The sequence below is a fragment of the Heterodontus francisci genome, chromosome 1, assembly GCF_036365525.1.
Source record: "Heterodontus francisci isolate sHetFra1 chromosome 1, sHetFra1.hap1, whole genome shotgun sequence".
Taxonomy (NCBI): Eukaryota; Metazoa; Chordata; class Chondrichthyes; order Heterodontiformes; family Heterodontidae; genus Heterodontus; species Heterodontus francisci.
Genome location: NC_090371.1, coordinates 209085464 through 209109322, shown reverse-complemented (window position 1 = coordinate 209109322; position 23859 = coordinate 209085464). Strand labels below are relative to the sequence as shown.

The following is a 23859-nucleotide window of genomic DNA, read 5'->3' as shown; positions in this document are numbered from 1 at the left end:
GGCAATTAAGCATTTGGCATTTCTGTACTGACATGCCTGTGCTGTGTGGTTGCCAATACAGCAATGACAAATCACTAAACTTTTAACAACAGTACTCTTCTGATCAGGTCTCCCCACTTTGGCCTTGGCAGAAGCCTTCAGACTATGGACAGAAGCTGTACTGGTCACTTGCATAGGACGAACTACCCAAGCATCCTTCAATGCCATCTCCATGGTAGAAGAAATCTTACACATGAGGTCAAGCATAAGATTTTGTGTTAGTAACATGGACTGGATTCTTTCATCCACCAATCCACACACAAATCTGTCTCATAATGCACGGTCCAAGAATGTTCCAAAGTTGCAATGTAATGGTAAATTCTTCAGTGCCACAATGTACTTGCCAACTGTTTCGCTACTGCTTTGGTTTCTGGTTCCAAATTTTTAAGTTTCCGCTATCTCTAGTGGCTTAGGATTAAAATGTTCCTCCAACTTGGTGATAATTATTTTGAATAGCACATTTTTAGCCTTGTTGGAAACAAGAATGGTTTGCTGGTTGGCCATACACTTCTGGGCCAATCACCATTTGCAAGAAAGCAATTTTGCTCTCAAGAACTGCCTTATTCTGAGTCTGGGCCTCTTCACTTTCACCTTCTACTTCTAAAATATTAGCAGCTCTGAAGACCATTTCCATTCTTTCAATGCATGAACTGAATGCTTCTAGAGCTCTATCATACATTCCTAGCCTTCTGATGTATCCTGTGGGCACAGCCATTTTGTCCTATCTTCAAATGTAACAGTGACCCAGTAAACACTTTACTGTGGCCGTCTATAACAGTGATGCAAAAGCTAAGTCGGCTTAATCAGAACAAACTCACAAAAGCCACTGTAGTCGGTAGCTAAATCAGATGGACTCTAGGACCCTGCAGATTCCATTCAACTGAGTGCAGCCACTCGTTTTCAGAAACAATGAAGGTCAACACCATCTAGTTGAAAATCTTCACCATCCTAGCAGGTAGCACACTGGGACCTAGCATATTTTGTTCATCATGGTCTCCAGTGTCATTTTCTACAAAACCTTTTGCACTATAATCCCATTTCGTCACCAAAACCTGTTACATATTGGGAGGAACTTGTAAAGAAAAGACAGACACCAAGTCTCAAGACACCAACATTATGTGCTTGAGTTAAAAATAACGGGTTTGTGAGAGTGGCACTTGAGCAAATTGATGTTTGGAATTATGACCTTGGTCTAACGTTAGTGAGTGCTATGCATTCCTGGGATACAGGAATAACGACGGTTTAAAATTAATTTTTTAAAGTTTGTGTTTGAGCTATCACAATAACAGCTTGAAACTGTAATACACTTTTGACTGTAATTACTCATTTAAAATGACAATGGCATTTTGAGGTAGTATTTCAAATCTAGATGCACTTTTTAAATTAGTTCCTAAACAGATATTTTTACATTCTCGTTCCTTATCCTGGCCAACATTTATCCTTCAACCAAGATCACTAAAAGACATTATTTGGTCATTGATCTCTTACTGTTTGTGATCTTGTTATGCGCATATGAGCTTCTAGTTTTGCTTATATTACGATAGTGACTCTGCTTCAAAAGTATCTCATTGGCTGTAAAGCATCTTAGAATGTCCTGTGGTTGTGAAAGGCACTAAATAAGTACAAGTTCTTTTTATCTTTCTCCCTTGAATGAACATGTATCAGTACCAAATCAAACGGGACATGTTGATTATAACTTTGTTCCATCTCTGCAGTCCTACATATGTGAAAATTAGAACAAACTAATGTGAAAATAATAGGCTTAGCATTAGGAGGATTGTAACAATCATACAAAATAAAACAATGCACTTCATTTAAAAACTCTCTCAAGTCAGTTTTGTAAATGGACGTCAATTATCCTGTGTCACTTGAGCTTGTCAAAATGTCGCATGGTCACCAACAAACAATTATTGAAGCATTAGAAAAAAATAATGTTAGATCAGAATAGGTCTCTCTACCACTCTTTTCCAAAACAGCACCATCAGTATTCAGACCAAGAGTAAAATATTCAGAGTTTTTACGCTTGCAATGGAAAGCAAATTTGAGATGCATACATAACTATCTCAGAGTCTGAACTGCATTATCCCTTTTAAAAGATAATAACAAATATTTTTTTCACTGAAACATATAACGTTATTGGGAGAATTGACTTAACAGGAATTACTGAGCCAGTAGTTTGAGTGAGTTAAATTAATATGCACAGTTCAAATTATATAATGGCTCAGACAGTCTGGGCTGAATTTTTGCCACAGAGGTGGGAAACAGGAGCCAGGTCTGATTTTGGGTCAGAAACCCGCTTCTGGTGGGAAACTGATTAAAGTTATAACCATAGAAAAGTTACGGCACAGAAAGAGGCCATTCAGTCTATTGTGTCTGCGTCGGCTGAAAAAACTAGCCGCCCATTCTAATTCCACCTTCCAGCACCTGGGCCATGGCCTTGCAGGTTACAACACTTCAGGTGCAGGTAAAGGTACCTTTTAAATGAGTTAATGATTTCTGCCTCCACCACCAATCCGGGCAGCGAATTCCAGACACCCACCATCCTCTATTCAGGCTCTAACTTCAGATTTTCACAGGGATGAGCCCTTATTTGATATGGACACAGGTTTCCTGTCCAGTAGAGCCAGTGGGAAAGGAATGGAGGCAGTTGATGAAATGTATCATTCATTTAGACACCCACAGTAGCCATCACTGAGGCTGCTGGTTGTCCTGAGGGAGAGATCTGTGGTTCATGCCAAAGCCTTCTACTTCACCAGAGGGAAGTGAGATGTCACAGAACAGCCGGAGGCCTGGTACCTGGTGTTAATTGTGTTTAATCATATGTGGTGGAGGGTGTTAATTAGTGTCCTACTTGAGTACATATAAGGAGATGCTTACTGAAACTGGGTGAAGGTTTGAGTGAGGAGTTGCACGTTTGTAATCTTTTTACTTTGTAAAATAAATGCACGACTGTGTAAAGATTGGTTCCAGCACAGGAAAAGCATCATAGAAAAGAGGAGCAGGAGTAGGCCATTTGGCCTGTCGAACCTGCTCCGCCATTCAAATAGATCATGGCTGTTCATCTACCTATAAGCCATTTTTCCCCACTATCCCCATATCCCTTGATGTCATTAGTATTCAGAAATCTATTGATTTCTGTCTTGGACATGCTCAATGATTGAGCTTCCACAGCCCTCTGGGGTAGAGAATTCCACAGATTCGTCACCCTCTGAGTAAAGAAATTCCTCCTCATCTCAGTCTTAAATGGCCTGTCCTTATTCTGAGACTGTGTCCCCTGGCTTTAGACTCACGAGCCAGAGGAAACATCCAATCTACATCTACCCTGTTACGCCCTGTAAGAATTTTGTAAACTTCAATGAGATCACTTCTCATTCTTCAAAACTCGAGAGAATACAGGTCCAGTCTCTGCAATCTCTCCTCATAAGATGATCCTGCCATCCCAGGGATTAGTCTGACGAACCTCTGTTGTACTCCTTCTATGGTAAGTATATCCTTCCTTAGATAAGACCAAAACTGTACACAATACTCCAGGTGCGGTCTCACCAAGGCTTTATACAATTGAAGTAATACATCTTTACTCCTGGACTCAAATCCCCTTGCAATGAAGCCAATATACCATCTGCCTTCTTAATTACTTGCTGCATCTGCGTACTAACTTTTAGTGACTCATGAACAAGCACACCCAGGTCTCTTTGGACATCAACACTTCCCAACCTCTCAACAACTAGCTTTCTGGAGTAAAACATGGTAGCAAGGGGTGGTTGCCTAAAGATGAAGGTTGGCAACGAAGATTTTTTTTTCACGTGGAAAACTAAAATCCCAGTGGCTATTGTGGAAAATGGCAGAAAGTGAGTAAATAAATTGTCAGGGTATGATTACACGCAGATGTTCACTGAGTCTGAGCATATGACCAGTGGAACAATGAAACGGACATGCGGACATGGGTTATGTCCCTACCAAAGAGGAAACAAGGTATGACCTTGACGTTGTCACTTCCTACCAAAAGTAAAATCAGAGGTATATTGTGAACTGGATGCCCGTCAGTTGGATACTGAAGGAGGTTTGGATCTTCTGTTAGAATTCTTGGATGTTATTCACAAAAAAGATTATCTATTAAATGCCTATGAGGCATGGTCAAACTTTTATAGATTTGGGAAAACAGATGGTTATTCAATGGAAGAATATATCATGGACTTTAACAGACTGTGTAGAAGATTGAGGAAATTCAATTTGGAGATCCCTGGTTCAGTGCTATAATTTAAATTGCTAGATTGTGCTAAGGTGTTGCACCTGGACAGGCTCCTGGTTCTCACTCGGCTTTGGTTTTGGCATCAGACGTCTGCTGCCTTAAAAACATTTCTGGGGAAAAAGTCATTTCCTGCAGTTTTTAGGGAGAATAAATGGGACATATAATGACACTGAAAGTATTTAAAGTGGAGGTAGATAGATTTTTGAAATATTGGGGAGTTGAGGGCTATGAGGAACTGGCACGAAAGAGCATTTGAATGTCGGGGCAGGCTTGAGGGGCCGAATGGCCTACTCCCGCTCCTATTTCTTATGTTCTTATTCTGCAGTGACACAAAGAATTGAGGACTAAATGATTGTCAGATTTCAAAATGGTCCAGATACTGGACGCAAGCACCAGTATAATAGCAAAGTTAAAAACAGGAGGAATGAGGAGGAAAGCACCTTTAGCAGGTCTGGCTATGATAGCAAAAGACAGAATTGGAACTGCAATAATTAGCGAATGAATCCCAGGAATGCCCAAGGAACAGTTAATAGGTGATTCAGGTATGACTCGAAGTATCATTATGCGATGAATTGCCCAAAGTGGGGAGGCAGGGTCCTTGAAATGACATATGACACAGAGAATTGAGGCAGAAGAGGAAGATAATGATGAATCTGAATGAATTGTACTAGTCACAGGTTTTAGTCCTGTGATGAATGTGTTAATTGTGGATTCATTCAGCAGTGCTGTGTTAGATAGTCGACAGTATGTGGAGTAGATTGGTTAAAATATTATCTGGGATCTCTCAGTAGTGAGGATCGACACAAGATTAAGGAGTATAAAAGCAAGACTTGCATTAGATCTAAGTGATGTCTGTGTCACTCAATCTATGTGGGAACTGATGCTTGCTGGACAGATCATTGACTTGTTCGATCGGTGATGAACATCCACCTAGCACCAAGACCCAAAAGTCCAAGAAGATGATGATCAATGTCTCAGTCCTAAAGCAGCCCGATCGAAGAGAGGAATTCCAAGTGCAGCTCACAACCAATCTGGAAACTCTGCACCCATGCAACTCAATTTCACAATAGTGGGAACAAATAAAGTCAGCTATGCTCGACTCCTGTGTCCAGACCACTGAGTTCGAGCATCGTCATCACCAGGACTGGTTCGACGTAAACAATGCTGTAATGTGACCTCCGGGAACAAGAACGTGCAGCCTTTATTGCCTGGCAGAATAACTCAAGGTCACAAGTCAGGAAGGCAACATTCCAACAGCTCAAGGCTGACACCCAAAGACAAATTCAGAAGATCAAAGACAAGTGGTGGGACGAGAAAGGCCGAGAGATCCAACAATATCCTGACTAAGACATGCGATGTTTTTTGAAGCCACCAAGGCCATGTATAGACTAAGATAAAATGGACAAAATTCCCTTTGCTCACAGGATGGTGTCTCTTCTTAAGGATGACAATGCCATCCTTCAATACTGGAAAGAACATTTTCATCAACTCCTCAACTGTGAATCCACAGTGATCGATGAAATGCTGCATAAAATCTTAGCTGACCAACCAAACTGCAAGCTGAGTACTGCCCTGGCATGGGTGGTTCATGCAAAGAATTCACTTCAGATGGTTGGGGGATATAATCCCTATCAATTGGTCTATGGGTGAAATCCCAAATTGCCTACTCTGCTGTGTGACAGTTCCCCTGCTTTGGAAGGTACGACAATTAATTCCTTTCGATAAGCAAATTTGAATCTTTATATGCAGGGAGACGGGCTTTCATCAAGGCTGCGGTCCCGGAGAAAATTCGGAGAGCTCTGAGGCATCGTATAAGGCCATCTGAGACAAAATTATTTCAGAAGATTTGCATTATTATGGAAGAGAGGGATGGCCCTGATAAGGTCATAGTTTGTGATGGTAAGACAGTATTTATCGATCATAGAAAACAAACTGTTAAGGTTCATTCCTCATGATTATTTGGGATAGATTACAAAATCTCAGAATCTGAGCAGCTGATCTCAAAAGCTCATGTATTTTGTGATGAAGGTCCTGAGGAATAGAATATGGTAGATCAAGGGTTGGATAGTGGTACTGTGAGCGATCACAATGCGCAGGACAGAGCCATCACATCCAAAGACCAATTGTCCCAAGTAGGTACTTGGGTGACATATATTCCAGAGGGGTCTAGTGAGTGAAAGAATGCGACAATTGTGAGACATGCAGGAAAATCTACTGGCAAGTTTAAATATTGGTTGAATGTTCTGGATGATGGCCAAGAAGCAAGGTCCATGGACTGGCAGAATGGGGTGAAGGAGGGGAGAGTAAGAAAGCGCAGTGCAAGTTCTAATAGTGGGTCTGGAAGTGACCCTTGCAACAGGAAACCCGCCATCCGTGGTTAACTAAAACAATTAAAGATAGTATCAAACTCAAAGAAAAAGCCTATAATTGCGCAAATATGGGAGGCAGGTCAGAAAATTGGACAGAATATAAAAAACAGCAAAGAATGACTAAAGGATTGATAAGGAAGGTAAAATTAGAGTACAAGAGAAAGCTAGCTAGAAATATCAAGACAGAAACTAAGAGTCTCTATAAATATTTAAAAATAGAAAAGCGTCAACAAAGTGAGCGTTGGTCCTATAGAAAATGAGTCTGGGGAATTAATAATGGGTAATAAGGAGATGGCAGATGAATTGAACAGATATTTTGCATCGGTCTTCACTATTGAGGATACAAGTAACATCCCAGTATTATCTGTAAGTCAGGAAATGGAAGGGAGGGAGGAAGTCAAGAAAATTACAATCACCAGGAAAGTGGTACTGAACAAATTGTTGGAGCTGTGGGCTGACAAGTCCCCAGGTCCTGATGGACTTCATCCTAGGGTGTTAAAAGAGGTGGCTAGTGAAATAGTTGATACATTAATTTTAATTTTCCAAAAGTCCCTAGATTCGGGGAAGGTTCCGTTAGATTGGAAAATAGCGAATGTAACTCCTTTATTCAAAAAGGGAGACAGAAAGCAGAAAACTACAGGCCAACTGGCTTAACATCTGTCTTAGGGAAAATGTTTGAAGCTATTATTAAAGACGTTATCGCAGGGCATTTAGAAAAAAATCAAGGTAATCAGGCAGAGTCAACATGGTTTTGTGAAAGGGAAATCATGTTTAACCAATTTATTGGAGTTCTTTGAGGGAGTTACATGTGCTGTGGACAAAGGGGAACCGCTGGATGTAGATTTCCAGAAGGCATTTGATAAGGTGCCACATCAAAGGTTATTGCAGAAAATAAAAGCTCATGGTGTAGGGGGTAACATATTGGCATGGATAGAAAATTGGCTAGCTAACAGGAAACAGACAGTAAGCATAAATTGGTCATTTTCTGGTTGCCTAAATGTAACGAGTGGTGTGCCACAGGGATCTGTGCTGGGGCCTCAACTTTTTACAATTTATATAAATGAATTAGATGAAGGGACCGAAGGTACGGTTGCTAAATTTGCTGATGACATGAAGATAGGTAGGAAAGTAACTTGTGAAGAGGACATAAGGGGGCTACAAAGGGAGATAGATAGGTTAAGTGAGTGGGCAAAGACCTGGCAAATGGAGTATAATGTGGGTAAGTGGGAAATTGTCCACTTTGGCAGAAAGAATAAAAAAGCATACTATCTGAATGGTGAGTGATTGCAGAGCTCTGAGATGCAGAGGAATCTGGGTGCCCTAGTGCGTGAATCGCAAAAGATTAGTATGCAGGTACAACATGTAATTAGGAAAGCTAATAGAATGTTATTGTTTATCGCGAGGGGAATTGAATACAAAAGTAGGGAGGTTATGCTTCAGCTATACAGGGCATTGGTGAGACCACATCTGGAGTATTGTGTACAGCACTGGTCTCCTTATTTAGGAAGGATGTAAATGCGTTGGAGGCAGGACAGAGAAGGTTTACTAGACTAATACCTGGAATGGGTGAGCTGTCTTACGAGGAAAGATTGGACAGGCTAGGCTTGTATCCGTTAGAATTTAGAAGAGTAAGAGGCGACTTGATTGAAACATATAAGATCCTGAGGGGTCTTGACAGGGTGAGTGTAGAAAGGATGTTTCCCCTTGTGGGAGAAATTAGAACTAGGGGTCACTGTTTAAAAATAAAGGGTAGGCCATTTAAGACAGAGATGAGAAGTTTTTTTCTCTCAGAGGGTCGTGGTCTTTGGAATTCTCTTCCTCAAAAGGCAATGGAAGCAAAGACTTTGAATATTTTTAAGGCAGAGGTAGATAAATTCTTGATAAGCAAGGGGGTGGAAGGTTATTGGGGGTAGGTGGAAATATGGAGCAATCAGTTCAGCCATGAACTTATTGAATGGCGGAGCAGGCTCGAAGGGCCGAGTTGCCTACTCCTGCTCCTAATTCGTATGTTTGAAACAATCACGGATTGGAGAAAGAGCCTCCAATAGTGTGAGATGGAGATTCTACAGCAGCAGTCCTGAAAGACATCAAAGTGCTAGTAGAGGCTGTATTTTGAACAGATTACACAATGAAATGCAGGCTGACGAGCAGTCTCACAATAGAACTAGAAGCAGAAGTCCTCATGACTGTGAACGTTTGGTGGCTGCCAATAAAATTAAAGATAAACTAATAAGAGAGGCAAAACAAAAGGAGTTAGAGAGTTGGAGTGTGGTGTTTATTCTAAGGTACTAGATAAGGGACAGCCAACCTTGTCACATGGATGCATTTGTACTGAAAGAGTCCTTTCAGATAGGACTTATAAGGCTAAAGCGAGGCTAGTTGCAAGGGGTTTTGAAGAGTGACTGGGTGATACAGTGTGGACTCTCCCACAGCTCAAAGTGATCTGGAAAATCCTTTTAGCTCTTTTAACCACATATTCATGATTCATGGGAGTGTAGATCAATGAACATAAAAGCTGCGATTCCCCAGGGTGATACTTTTCAGAAAGAAATGTTTCTGAAACCACTTAAAGAGGCAGCAGATGCAGAAGGAAAACTATGGAAACTGAACAAATGCAACTATGGCCTTAATGATGCTTCCAGGGTGTGGTATTTCTCAGTGAGATCTGTTTTGTTGAAAATTGGGTGTGTTCAACTAAAAGCAGATCCTGTAATGTTTTACTGGTATCATAAAGGGAAACTTTCAGGCATCTTCATGATGCATGTTGATGATTTCTTATAGGGTGATACTGCAGAATTTGAGAAATGTGTTAATAAGATTAGGGTAGAATTTAAGATTGGGAGTCAAGTTAGTGGGGCTTTTAAATATATTGGTTTAGATATTAATCAGAGCAGATCTGGAATAACTTTAAATCAACAATCCTATTTAGAGAGTGTTACTCCCATCTCAGTTAATTGTGCTCGGTCATCACAGAAAGATGATATGTCTAGAGAAAAGCTTGCGAAGCTTGATTCATCAATTAAACTGGTTGTGTACTCAAACTACACCTGATGTTAGTTTTGATGTTTTGGAGTTCAGTACTACGATGAAACACCCAAAAGTTGAGAATGTTTTGAAGACTAATAAAATACTAAAAACTTAAATCTGGAGAAATGTGTAATTAGGTTCTTTAGGTGACGCAAAGAATATGAAACTAGTCATTTTTTGTGATGCTTCACATGCTAATTTTGCTGATGGGTATTCGACTGCAGCTGGTTTCATAATATTTTTGATGGTGAAAATGAAAAATGTGGTCCTATAGCTTGGGAGGCTAAGAAAATAAAAAGGGTTGCTAAAAGAACTTTAGCTGTGGAAACACTGGCTCTTATGCAGGCAGTGGATATGAGGTTCTATTTGTCAAATTTTTGAGTTGAGATTCTGTACAAGGGGCATTCTGAAGATAAGATACCCATTGAAAGTTATGTAGATAATCGCTCCTTGTGGGATAATGTACACTCTCCAAAACGTGTGAGCGGAAATAGGTTACGGATTAACCTTGCTGGATTGAAACAAATGCTGGAGAGAAAGGAAGTCTCCAAAATTAAATGGGTACATACAAGTCATCAACTATCTGATTGTTTAACGAAAAGAAATGCGTGTACAAAGACATTGTTAGGGGTCCTGGAGGAGGGACGTCTAGCAATGTAATGCTTGGTACAGAATATGGAATTTATTTTGATTTGTTTTGAAATGTTAAACTCTAAGCTTTATTTCGAAAGGGAATTGGTTAATTGTGTTTAATCATATGCAGGTGGAGGGTGTTAATTAAGGTCTTACTTGAGAGAGACACTTATTGACAGTGGGTGAAGGTTTGATTGAGGAGCTGCATGTTTGTAATCTTTTTATTTTGTGGAATAAATCCAACGCTCCAGCAAAACCCTTCCACAAGAAGCTTTCTGGAGTATAACATCTGGGGCAGGACAGACCCTCGCTTCATCGATGCCGACTTGGATCTAATGCTGGAGGCCATGAGGGAGAGGAGGGAGCTCCTCTTCCCAGAGGGTGGCAGGAGGAGGCCACCCGTTGTGTAGCAGGGGCACCTCTCTGTTCAGCGTCATCTCCCTCCACCACCACTCTTACCTCCTGTTCCTCCCCCAGTGAGCTATCTCCTTCCAGGGACACTCAATCCTCAAGGTCAACACCTCTTTGGAGGGCCATGTAATGGACTGCACAGCAGACCACCACAACGACCAAGACCCTTGCAAGAGGGTATTGGAGGGCACCACCCGACCAATCTGGGCACTGAATCACATCTTCAGAACTTGGGCTGCCTGTTCAATGGCTTTCCTACTGAGCAGGTGGCACTGGTTGTATAGTCTCTGTGCCTCTGTCTGGGGCTCCAATAGAGGGGTCAGTAAGCATCTCTTCAAGGGATTTCCCTTGTCCCTAGGATCCACCCATGCACTGGGGTCGTAGTGAAGATGTGATACAGCCTAGACTGGCGGAGGATGAAGGAGCCATGGTAGGTGCCAGGAAAGCGAAGCACACATGAAGGAAACTCTTGTTGTGGTCAGAGACCAGTTGGATATTGAGAAGTGGAAATCCTTCCTGTTGATGGATCTCACTGGCAGATCATTCAGTGCCTAGATGGCCACATGGGTTTAATCGATGTCCTGGACCTGGGGAATTCAGCGATGGAGGCGAAACCCAATGTCCTCTGTCCCTGCGAGGCCATATTGATCAGTAACTGAATGTGCTCTTCAGTCCTGGCAAAGAGGGCATCAGTGACTAGCAAGATGTAATGGCATGCAGCTGTTTGCAAGTTCTCACTAAGTTTCGCAACTCCTCCTTGGAAGGAGCCAGAAGCAAAGAGGTTCAAGGTCACCGTGACCACTGGCTAGGCATGGTGACCAGTGCTGCAACGTGTGTAGTCTTCGGCGACGATGGCACAGATGTCCATGACTATCTGCCTGGAGAGTCACAGTCTTCTGTGGCTCTGGTTCTCAGTCATTTCCAGGTAGTTCTGTCTTCAGCAGTTAACCCTGTGTTGAGTGTTTGGCCTCCTTTGCCTCCTGCCCTTCTTTCCTCTCCCGTGCCTGCCTGATGGCCGAGGTTCTGCCCTTCGTGTGAAGAGAGTTACCCCTCATCCCCACTGGGCCCAAATCCTGAGTTGTGCCCCCATTACCAGCTGGAGCCTTTCTTCTAGCTAGGTGGCCACCCAAGCATCCTTACCAGCATTCCCCCCTGCTCTTCTGCCCCCACAATTCCAGGGGTGGGTGCCGATCCCGTTCAAAGCCCGGGCGCTGAGTGCTACCTGTGCAGCACCATCGGCATCCACTTAACCAAGTGCCCAGTCCCCCTTTGCCCCACTTATGGGGCTGGGGTGATGCCCTGGGGAAGCCATGGTTGGCTCCTTACTCTGGGCCTGCCTGCCTTCAGCTGTTCTGAAACTGACAGCTTCTAAAACTCGCGTAAGTCCTTTTGTTTTGACAGGTTGAATTGGAGGGAGAGCAGGATTCCTATCCTGCGTCCCCCTGGCCTGATGAGTATTGCCTGCGACAAAGTTGGTGCCTTGAAATTGACATGCCACCTGGTGCCAGTATTTTCAGGGGCCCCCCTTCTTTCTGTTCCCATCTTTGGGGGACCCCAAAAATTCAGCCCTCTGAGTTAATGGCTGCATCTCAGTTTCCTCACTCGCCCAAGCTAGTTTCCCCTCAAAGAAGCTAAGAATATTTATCGCTTTAAGAAAAAAATAAAAGATGTTAAGTTACGACTGAATTGCTTTTAAAAGGAGTACCAGTCAGTTAAACACCCTCCTTCAAGAGTTTCAAAAGCTCAGATCAGGACTTTAATAACCTGTTCAGCGATCACAGATACTGAAATGTTACAAAAAAACTACTTCCACATTCAGTGTTTTGCAACCCAAATGACATTATGTACACAAGTGCCGCTTAAAAGTGCTTTGCAAGTTTTGACTTACAACAAATGCACTAATGACTTTTCAGAACATCAGGCAAGTCAGTAACACTACTTCAGTGCACAAACTGGTGCCTGGCTGGTGTGCACTCAGATTTTTTTTTCTCCAATATGGTTTCAATTATCAGAGATATATAGCTCCATTTGGAAAAAGATTTGAAAGCCTGAATGATTAAAAAGTTCCCTCTTTTTACTGTGCTGGAGCCTGATATGTAACGGTGTAGATGTCATGGATCATAAAGTCTCTGAGGGCAGTTAACAGAAAGTATATCAGAACTATTGGCCTGTTTTCACTAACTTGGCAGACAGATTCTAAAGCTCTTTGGTCTCTTTGGTGCAAGTCTCTAATATTATTTTTGAAGCTTTGTGTGACTGAATATCACAAATTGATAAGCACACTTAAAATAAAATCCTACTATGAAAAAGTCTTAACTTTGTTTGGTAATTTAGAACAAATAAACTTACTCTGTGCTCCATAGGCTACTTAAAGTAAGTTGGGAAACCAAGGACAGACGGTCACTGAACTAAGATTGAATCTTTTCATATCTCATGCTTCTGCTTATTTCATATAATTCTGGCAAAAAAAAACCCTGCTGGTTCATTCGCTGTAGCATTACATCACCACCTTTTACCATTAACTTACCTCTCTTAGCACTGGGTCACTGATGGAATTCAGGTTGACAGCTCCTTCATAGGTCAAGTAATAGAAGACATTGAGGCCTCGAACAGCCTCAGGCCCTTGCTGCTTATATCCAAAAATCAGATCAATCCACTGGTGAAGCTGGCAGGAAACAAACTCACTCTCCAGAGCCTGCAAACCATAACAGAGGGGGAAACATCAGTGTCAGATGAGTTATTCAGTTTCTGATCTATGGATACATTTTATATAATCCACTCATCGACTGAGCTGCATTTAGACTATTGTCATGCTAGGCCCCACCTGTCAAGAATGAGGAACATGAATTTTGTCATGAACATTGATTTTAAACTATTACTGGAGTGGAGAAAGGACTTGTTAAACAGATCAGTCCTGGCTGGAAAATAAATTTGCATATTAACAGACAGTGTTTGGAAGGACAAAGCAGCCATTCCCTGGCACATTCAACCCACAATCAACTTTTGATCACCAGACGTTGAAGGTGGGGGAGCTCGCATTCCAGGTTGACTGCTAAGATGGCCAAATACACAAAATGGACATGGTCAAGACAGTTAGTCATATGACTGGGAACCCGAGTTTTTTGAATTTGTACAAACAGTTTGGGCAGAAAAGTCTGTTTGCTCCGAGACTGAGAAGATCTGTCTCCTCCCATCTCTCTTTCTCACAAGCCTCTGAATCCATTGAGTTCATGTGAACCCCAAGACAGAAAAGTCTCCTACAGAAAACAAGGTTTAAAAATACTGGGACCCAACGAAAAGCAAGATCGACCTACAATCAAGGACTCTACAGTGAGCTCGAAGAACCATAACAACAACTCTTCAGATATTGCCTCAAACCTTTCCATTTCATTTTTCTTCTGCTCTTTTCTGTCTTTATTTGCATGTGCATCGCATATGCATGCTAGCATGGGGCGCGTTATGTATCCGTAGGCGTTAACCGAATTAGAGTTTAAGTTTAGGTTTAATAAATTTCAACTTTTCTTCTTTAAACCTAGGAAAGCCTGTCTGTGCTGGTTTCTTTGCCTTATAATTGGAAAGCGGTGAAAAAGGATTCACCAAGAAGGAGCTAAAAACACGGTGTGTTTAAAATTAAACCCTGTTAGGGTAAGACCAGGTGAAGGCTGAAAGGGAACCCTAGACCTCTTTTTTACCTGGTGGTAACACTATCAAATAATTGGCAGCCTATTGGGTCAGAGGTTGAAAAACATGGGTGCCCATTATCCTGACCTCCTCCCCTGGAGAACATCTATTCCCTAAGTAGAAAGGTCAAAATAAATGGAAGTGGATACCTGCTACACCAATTCAACATTTTACATTGCTGCAGACTTCCCAGCAGGTGGGCAGGGGCCTGATCTGTCATGAAAGTGAGGCGGGAGAGAGCATTCTCAGCCTTCCTACCTTACTTTCCTGTGAGCGAAGGGACATCTAGACACGGCACCAGAAAGCTAACGCTGGGAGCTTGCATCAGGACCCTCCTTAAAGTATTTAGGGGGACCTCACAACTGGTTGAAGACAGGTCTGAAGATAAGTGGACAATTTTGTTTTCAATATTACAGGTGAATTCTGAGATCTTGGGGTCTTCTAGCTGCTGATCATGATGCAGTCCAGTGTCCTGCCCCATTTGTGATGCTAGGCCAAGCTGTGGGCAAGTATGTCATGTGCCAGTTTCAGAGTCACTGCTACGTTTGGACAGCGGATGGACATGCTACGCTGGAAAGAATCACAGCATAGGGGAGCCAATAAAATTAACCCATTTATTTCTACCAGAAAGTAAATGTTATGAGCTACGCAACCATTGAATTCAACTAAGGCCCTGGCTGTTTCAGAACCTGTCAGCCAGACCACCTAGCGTACTGCTGTGGGGCAGGGTTTCACTGGTCGCATGGTGAAGACCAGCAACCATCAAGTTCTAATAAGAAACTAATTATGGCTTCAGAGAAGGTCATAACAATAGTAGCATACATTTATATAGCAAAATGTCCCACATAATAAGAGTTCAATTCACTTATAAGCAAATCAGGGCACATTGGAAAACAGAATAACAGGCACATGGGAGTAAAATCAAGTCAATAACCTAATTAATGAACTTCGATGACATAAAGTGAAACAATAGATTAGCTCTGAAATTACTGCTCGGTCATTTCATACAGTAAAGTCCAAACAAAGTCATGCAGGTCAATCCCCAAATTTACAGATAGTGTTTTAGTAAAACTTTATAAACTATACAGCAAATTTTACAGTTAATTTTTAAAGAATTTTACATGAATTTACACATTTACAATGTAGGTTAGCGAGCACAGGGGTGACTGAACAGGACTTGGTGTGAGTTCAGACTCGGACAGTAAAGTTTCGAATGACCTCAAGTTTATGGAGGGTAGAATGTGGGAGACCAGCCAGGAGTGCATTGGAACAGTCAAGTCTAGATGCAACAACGGCATAAATGAGGGTTTCAGCAGATGAGCTGAGACAGGAGCGAAGTTGGGCAATGTTACGGACGTAAAAATAGGTGGTTTTAGTAACGGCACAAATATGAGGTCGGAAGCTCATCTCAGGGTCAAATGTGACAACAAGGTTGCGAACAGACTGGCTTAATCTCAGACTGTTGCCATGGATAGGGATGGAATCAATAGCTAGGGAACAGAGTTTGGAGCAGGGACTGAAAACACTGGCTTCAGTCTTCCGAATATTTAATTGGTGGAAATTTCTGCTCGTCTAGTACTGAATGTCGGATAGGCAGTTTGATAATAGCTACAGTGGAAGAATCAAGAGGGGGGGTGATGAGGTAGAGCTGGGTGCTGTCAGCGTACATGTGAAAACTAATGCTGTGCTTTCGAATGATGTTGCCGAGGGGCAGCATGTAGATGAGAAATAGGAGGGGCCAAGGATAGATCCTTGGGGGATGCCACAGGTAACCGCGTGGGAGCTGGAAAAGAAGACACTGCAAGTGTTACTCTGGCTACGATTAGATAGTTAAGGATGGAACCAGGTGAGAGCAGTCCCACCCAGCTGGACAATAATGGAGAGGCATTGGAGAAGGATGGTGTAGTCAACCATGCCAAAGGCTGTAGACAGGTTGAAAAGGACGAGAAGGGTAAGTTTATCTTTGTAGCTGTCACATAGGATGCCATTTGTGACTTTGATAAGAGCTGTTTTGGTACTGTAAAAGGGACGGAAACCTGATTGGAGGGATTGAAACATGGAGTTTTGGGAAAGATGGCAAACCTTTTATTCCTCTTCTTTGATCCTGGTTTGCAGCTTGTCACTGCATTCGCCACTTTACCACTGCAGGAGTATCTATGTCATTACTCTGTGGAATTCTTTTCCAAAAGCACTGTTTCTCTATTTTGCTTCCTGCTTTCAAAACACTCCTCTTTTGAGCCATCGATTCTCTTTCCACCCATCTTCTTTTTAGTGCTCAATACCTATCAACCCCATTTGTCAAGTATTTTTTACAAGAGAACTGCTGTATGAATGCAAGTTGCTGTTGTGTCGCCAAGTAATTAATATAGGTTGCTGCATCTCTTCTGATAACAGCCATAATTATGCCAGCCCATGTTGTGAAGGGGCATCCTTTTCAAATAAGTAGATCCACTGGCCAAATGATTGGCAATGGCACGGCAAAATGCGTCACAGTATTTAAGGTTTTTTTGATTACCATCCAGAGCAACTCAGTGAAAGAGCCAAGTGAAAGTACTCCTCCAGCAGTCTTAATATGCCACAGAGGGGTGAAATTTTTCTGGAGTGTGATAAGTTTGGTGTAGATTTTAAGTTGGTCTTTTCAATACAGAAGTTGTGGATGGTAATTTTCATACAATTTTTTTGACATTAAACAAAATGGAGATATATTCTAGGAGTCTTTTTAGGAACAATTTAATTACATGTTATATTATACGGAGTTTTGTTTTGTTTTTGATCTGTGTGCCAATAATGGCCAAGAACCCACATATTAACCCATCAACGTGCCCTTGATGTATGATAACGCTCACATGAAAGGATGAATAATTGAAAAATAGCCAGATTACTAGCCGGACAGTCTCTGCGAGTATATATTATAAAGAAATTTAAATAATACAACAGCTTTATAGTTTAAGCCTCTGTATGTTGAATTGCCACCAACATAAATATATTCCACATCTAAGACTGTGCAAGGAGTTGTTTCTGTCATCATAATTTGTGTGCAGCAAACCAATAGCTAAGTATGCAATACATTCATTATTTAGTAAGCGCTTACTGGAAAAAAACACCAGAATTCTGAACTGCTTCATTAGAAAGCACACATTGTTGAAGATGTATACAGTCTACAAGCAAAGTGCAAAATAACTACTCAGTATAACAGTCACACGGAGACAAAACTCTTCCAATATGTTCAAATCAGAACAAGCTGTTTGATTGCCACTGCAGTCTCATGTCACATTAAAGCATGACAAACATTAAACCATACACTTAAATGGCAATTTATATCATTTAAATGTTTACTGCTGGAGCAGCTCATCATTCATTTAAATGTGACTTTCTGACAGCTAATTTCAGTTAATTTTCTGTATCCACTTAATTAGAACTTTCAATCAAGAAAGAAGAAGGGCTTGTAAATGTTTTGTAAATGGGATGACATTTTCTTCTTGTTACAATGAGACGAGTGAATTGTAAACCTTTCCCCATAATGAATTATCAGATAGTACATCATGCCAGAGCAAAGGCTGACCATATGGAAATCTGCTGCCATGTTTCTTCCAGACATATGCTTTGGACAGAATTTTATTTATGGTCACATATAAACTAGAACCACCACCATTCCTTGATACCAAAGGATAATTTACAGACATGATCCTTACAACAATGATAATGATGCAATAGACAACATTAAATGGCAATTGAATCTCTGGAAATAAAATTAGATCATTAAAAATTGAGTTATGGCTATTTATAAACTTTAAAGAATCTTCTGGATGTCTGCACTGGTGAATTTATATGTGGGTAGTGAAACAGGACCTTATACACAGTAAAGTGAGTCGAAAGTAAAACAATAAAGTAGAACACGTAAATTAATTAATCTTCCTAAGTATATAGTAGATCACTACAGGCAGGGGTAAGTATATTCATTTTTTTATTTGGAGAACGGATAGTGTTTACCAGTTCAGCTATTTTTCTTGTTTCACAACACACTTCACAGAAATACAAGTAACAGGAAATTTGAATCCAAATTTTACAGGCGATACCAGGGTATGAAACCATACAAACAAAAGTCAGAACAGGAGGGAAAAAAACTGTAAAATTGTATTCTTTAATTGTTTGTCTCTTCTTAAAAAATTAATATCTGCATTTTTGGACTTGCATTTCACTAAAACACAATTCATACTGAATGTATTTTGTTCAAAATAAAATACAGCAACCTGGGATTTTCCCTTTGGATTATACTCATGGTAGTTGTTCTGTTTGTAACAAATTGGCCCAGGTTTTGCTGTAAGCAGCAAAGGAACTGCTTTCGCCATTCACCTCATACCCAGTTGGCCACAGACATTCTAGCAGGTTTGCCAGTAGAGACTTCTAGTCATCCACAGTCTGTTTCAACTTGACACACTCTACAGGGGATTTGTGATGTTTGTGAGCAGAATAAGCAGCAGGGAGGCTCGTCAACCAATCAGACTTAAGAATCCTCATTGAGCTGCGTAGACTGCAAATCAGGAAATAAATTACAAGAAATAGAAATGACTTTTAAATCATTGCACAGAAATGAAATAAAGATTGGGACTTATACATGGGATTAATGGAAAGACAATAAACAGGAAAACAATTTTGTTTAAAAATCTGTAACATTAATTTTCTCCTGAGGGAATGAGACTCCACATTTGTAAAATTAATTTTTCAGGGTCAGAGACGTTGTTCGGCAGTAATTATCACTTATTACCCAGTTACAAATTCAGTTACTACTGATTGTCCACATGTCTTTAGCACAAGAAGAGTAGGTAATTAATCTAAGTTCGCGCAATCGCAGTGATCTCTGTGCAGATTCCATTGACGGAGTCTGAAACAGCGCATCCTGTGGAGGAGCAGGGTATCACTGACAGCAACATCCAGATTTCTACATTTAACTGCACATGTAAGGACAGCAGAAGTTGCTGTCAGTTTTACACAGTAATTATAGCAAGTGCTGACAATCTAAGCCAATACATACCAGAATTCGCATCTCAGGTTCAACCATGAGATAGCAACTAACCGTCCATTTGTTTGAATAAAGATGGTACAAGTATATCATTTACACACCTGATAAGAGAACCAGACTATCTATATCTTACAATGAGAAATGATGACTTCTGTTGTGAATTAAAATACACTTACAGTCAGCAAACCAGCAATTAAAATTTATATTATAGTGGGCCATGGGAGAAAGTATGTGTGAGGAAGAGGGGAAGGAGAAAGAGAAGAGAAGAGGAAACGTGGTATATTTGTATTGGCCAACTAGCAAAACGCTAGATCCCATTAAATGTTACATCCCCAGGTCTGCAAGTCACAAAACCTACATGAAAGTGTTATTTCATCAATGGATTTTGTGGTACTTGAAGAGAATAAAGCCTTTAATTTTCAGCAATTATAGAATTGTAGCTGCTTTAAGATAAGCTTGTAAAAATCTTACTCTCCACCCAACAAGAAAAATATATTTCAGCTGCAGTACGATGTTTACATAACCAAACTTTGATTTTCTGGAGGTGGGGCACTTTGAAGCATTTACACGCTCACAACCAATTATGTAGAAGCAAACCAAGAGCTGCCACATAAACAAAACATAAATTCTATCTTCTGAGTGTCTCAGATACAGTCAAGTTACACTACTATGGGTTCAGACAGACTCCATCAGTTCTAAGCCAGTCTGCTAGTATGACATCTCACCAGTGGGAAGGACTGACACAGTCGCACTCTGCAACAAGTGAGCTTCCTGCCAACTAAGTCATTCAATTGATGTCAGACGTTTGTAGTGAAATCTGCGGCCCTTTTCCAGTTCTTCCATTTGCAAAGGAAGATGTACTGAAGGGAGAGTGAATACTCATAATTCTAGATTGTATGGATCGATACTCCTATTGGATGACTTGGACTATTCTTATTCTCAACATCACTGAAATAAAAATATATTTTATTCTATGTCACAATATTGCAGTGCAAGCTGAACATTTAAGTATAAATTAATAGCTCCAATACGACTTTGTCATGATGCAGTTAAGTCTTGTTCTTGCACTACTGTATAATTGCCAGCTGGGACTTGCTTAACTCAGTATACAGTGCTTTCCAGATTATTCATAATTTTGAATTAAATGTAGAGGAAAATATTGACAATTCAAATTTATGTGGCAGTTTTTTTAAATACCAAGAGAAAACCAGAATAGCCACAGAAAAAAATATTTTCCACACACAATATCTCAAAGAATAAAGATTTTGTTTCCATTGTGTTATCAACATTGGAGTGGTGTTGGCCTCATTTTTGTGATAATCAACAAAATATATAAGGCATACCAGTAACTTAATTATGGGATGTGACTTAATACAGGGATTCAATGACATTTTATACTGTAAGCATTGTTTGTAAAACTTTTTAGAAACCTGGAGATTAGCTGATAGCCTGCTACTTATTTCCAATTTCCTATATTGGCTTAGTGTAGATGGAGACAAGTTTTACCCATCAGGTTATGGGACTACAGAAGGACTTGGAGGCATTAAAGTGGGTTCTCAACAGGCAAATCAAAGATTTCTCATAACTTAATCCAAACTCCAGTCATCCCAGCTCAGCAAGTGTTATTTTTTGTGTTTTAAACTTCTGTAGACAAGAAACAAACCAATAGGTAGTGATGCTATCTGCAACAAACAGTATGTAAAGCTTGCCCACTAATATTGTGTGCAGACTTTTCAGATTGATATTTAACAGCAAGGCATAGATGTAGTAGCTATTATGTTCCTGGTATCTCTTGGTGTTGCTCCAGTCACAACCATGCTGCATCTCTTCAATATTACAGACAGTGAATTCTAGCTCAGAGTAGACCACCCTCATCACTGGGTGCATGAGTTTGGATTGCATCTCATCTAGAAGCAAGAGATGGATTTTCCCTACAGCTTGCTAAACAGAACTGCAACTTCATTAGACAATGACTGTAGAAAATAGGTTATTTTATATACATATTCAGTTGTGGAGGAATCCATTGCTTTTGCCACTACTCTGGGTTTTAATGCCTGAATACATATTGTCTATTCTTCCGATAGCAACATTCTAGCAAGTCAGTGTAAACAGGATTCTCTTAAGCCAAAAATATCTCTTTATAGTAATGATACATTAGATCCATTATGATGATGCACAAAGGAATCTCAATCAAGTAATGATGGACAGAAAGGCTATAATAACATTCATAAGTGAAATGAATATCAAACAAGCAGGAATAAATGTGGGATATCTTCCTTGGTATGATGCTTCATAGTAAGAAACATTTGTTTCAAACCAGCTTAGCAAGAAGTTCATTAGTTCTTGCTCCTTTTGTGAGTTCCATAGCATACAGCACAATATTGAATCCTCACTCACAGCTGGTTATAGTTTACTCCATTACATGGAACAGCCTATTATTTCCATTGTGTAATGCAAATCTTGCATTCTTTGATGTTCACTTGTTAAGAACATGATTAAACCTTGTAGCTACTATTCTATGATGCCAAGTAGACAGATAGACACTGTCAGTTCAATTTACTGAAACTCAAATTAGCCTTGATAAAGCACCTGAATTCATTAACAAGATCTGTTGGGTACACAACCTTGAAAGCTCTGCTAGCATTTCTCTAAAACTATCATAGTCTGTAGATATCAGACAGTATTTGATCAATAATTTACCATGGTAATTTCTGGCCAAAATGTTGACAGGCTGCTGCTAAGAGGTTTTTCTAGTATTCAACCATTGAAATTAAAACCAAGAAACCTTTGGCTTAAAATGGTGTAGATTTTTTTTTATTTCAATGCACCCAATTCATGCTTAAAAGCTACATATATATATATTATAGAAGTAAATAACTATTCTGAATCAATTCATGGTGCTTTCCAATGCTCTGGACACATTAAGGATTGCATTGAAGCGAGCTGGGACTGAAATAGAATAAGGATCTCAGTCTTCACTGCACTTATAGAAAGTCTTACTAGGCTGAGTGCATTTTCTGCATCGTGTTGGTCCACTTTTCTCATTACTTAATTCTCTTGGGGTCTTGCTTCTTGGCATTGATTTAGAATATTTGGCATGCATCATGCACTAAGAATTTACCTGACCTGCAGTCATCACCGACAGGGCTCATGAGGGCACATCAAACAACAGTGTCTTGGAACCAAACCTATGCAAGAGTACGAAGAGGTTTCCAAATATCTGCTGTGATATATTCAGAATGGACTGTGAATCAAAATTGCCTTTAAAATGGGGTTAACTTTTGTTTGGTTCTATAGTTTTAAATATTTCTCTTATTTTACTTTACACTGACAAAAATATACAGAACATTATTCTCACAGGTGCATGAGAAAACCAGGGTGACATCTAGGTTTTTCTCATGCACCTGTGGAAATTCTAATCTCTATGGGCAGGACTTTCACTGTGGGCTTCTGAGACCTGCTGTCAGACACAAATGGGGGTCAGAAGCCCGCACTGTGTGCGGAACAGTCACTCAATGTGATTATTCCCCAGACTGGCACCCTTTCCAACATTTTCAAATTTTTAATTAAAAATGGCCTTTGCAGGTGGGCCACCATTGTGATAGGGGAACCACTCCAAAGGCGGCCTGTGGCTGCTGCTGCCACACCAGGCAGACAAAGAGAGCCTCTAGGCCTGAGTGGAGTGCTGCCCACCCCCCCAAAAGTCTGCCACTGTGAGGCCACCTCCTGGCAGCTAAACCGTTCCCCGCCACCTCCAGGAACCTGAAGGCTAACTGGAAAATCCCAGTCGGCCTTGTTAACAGGCCTTAATAGGCCTTTAATTAGGTCAATTGGCTACACACTAGTTAGTCCTGCCACCCTCCCAATCCATTTCTGGGAAAATGGCCCAGGGGGTGGAATGAAGCCAGGGAACCGGCATGCAGGCTGACGGCAGGCAATTCTGCTCTCATCTACCTCTGTTCCAGGTCCGAGCGGGGGCTAAAAATCCAGCCCTATATTTCTGCCAAACAGTGTAAAATAAAATGAGAGAAATATACAGAGCTACAGAACCAAAATGTACTCCCATTTTTAGAACAATTTTAATTGAAATTAGATTCTGAATATATTACAATAGATGTTCTGTTGAATATTTACAGGGGTGTAGAAATCCTCCCACAGTCCACACTATCTTCACAGGGTTACAGTTTCTTTTCTCAGGTCCCATCTTCTCCCTTAAGGATTTATACCACAACTTATACCCTCCAAACTAAAAACGCTTTAGAGAGTTTCAACTGAGGTAGTAAAAAATTAATTACAGAAAATATTGAGTTAGCAATAATTCTAGTCATAATTATCTAGCTAATTTTACTGCCTTACAAATGTTTATTTCCTTTGGGATTGCATGTACTAATGTTATCCTCAAAAGAAGTTTTGTTTTGACATTATCTTCC

The 23859-nt window shown here is 40.6% G+C and overlaps 1 protein-coding gene across 1 annotated transcript in view; it reads right to left on the bottom strand.

The window, feature by feature from the left end:
• Positions 1-23859, bottom strand: part of lrba (LPS-responsive vesicle trafficking, beach and anchor containing) — a 1007923-nt gene that overhangs the window by 128414 nt on the left and 855650 nt on the right. Inside the window, exon 47 of the mRNA XM_068041130.1 lies at positions 13256-13423. Within this exon, the coding sequence (XP_067897231.1) occupies positions 13256-13423 (168 nt within the window). The remainder of the gene's footprint in view (positions 1-13255; positions 13424-23859) is intronic.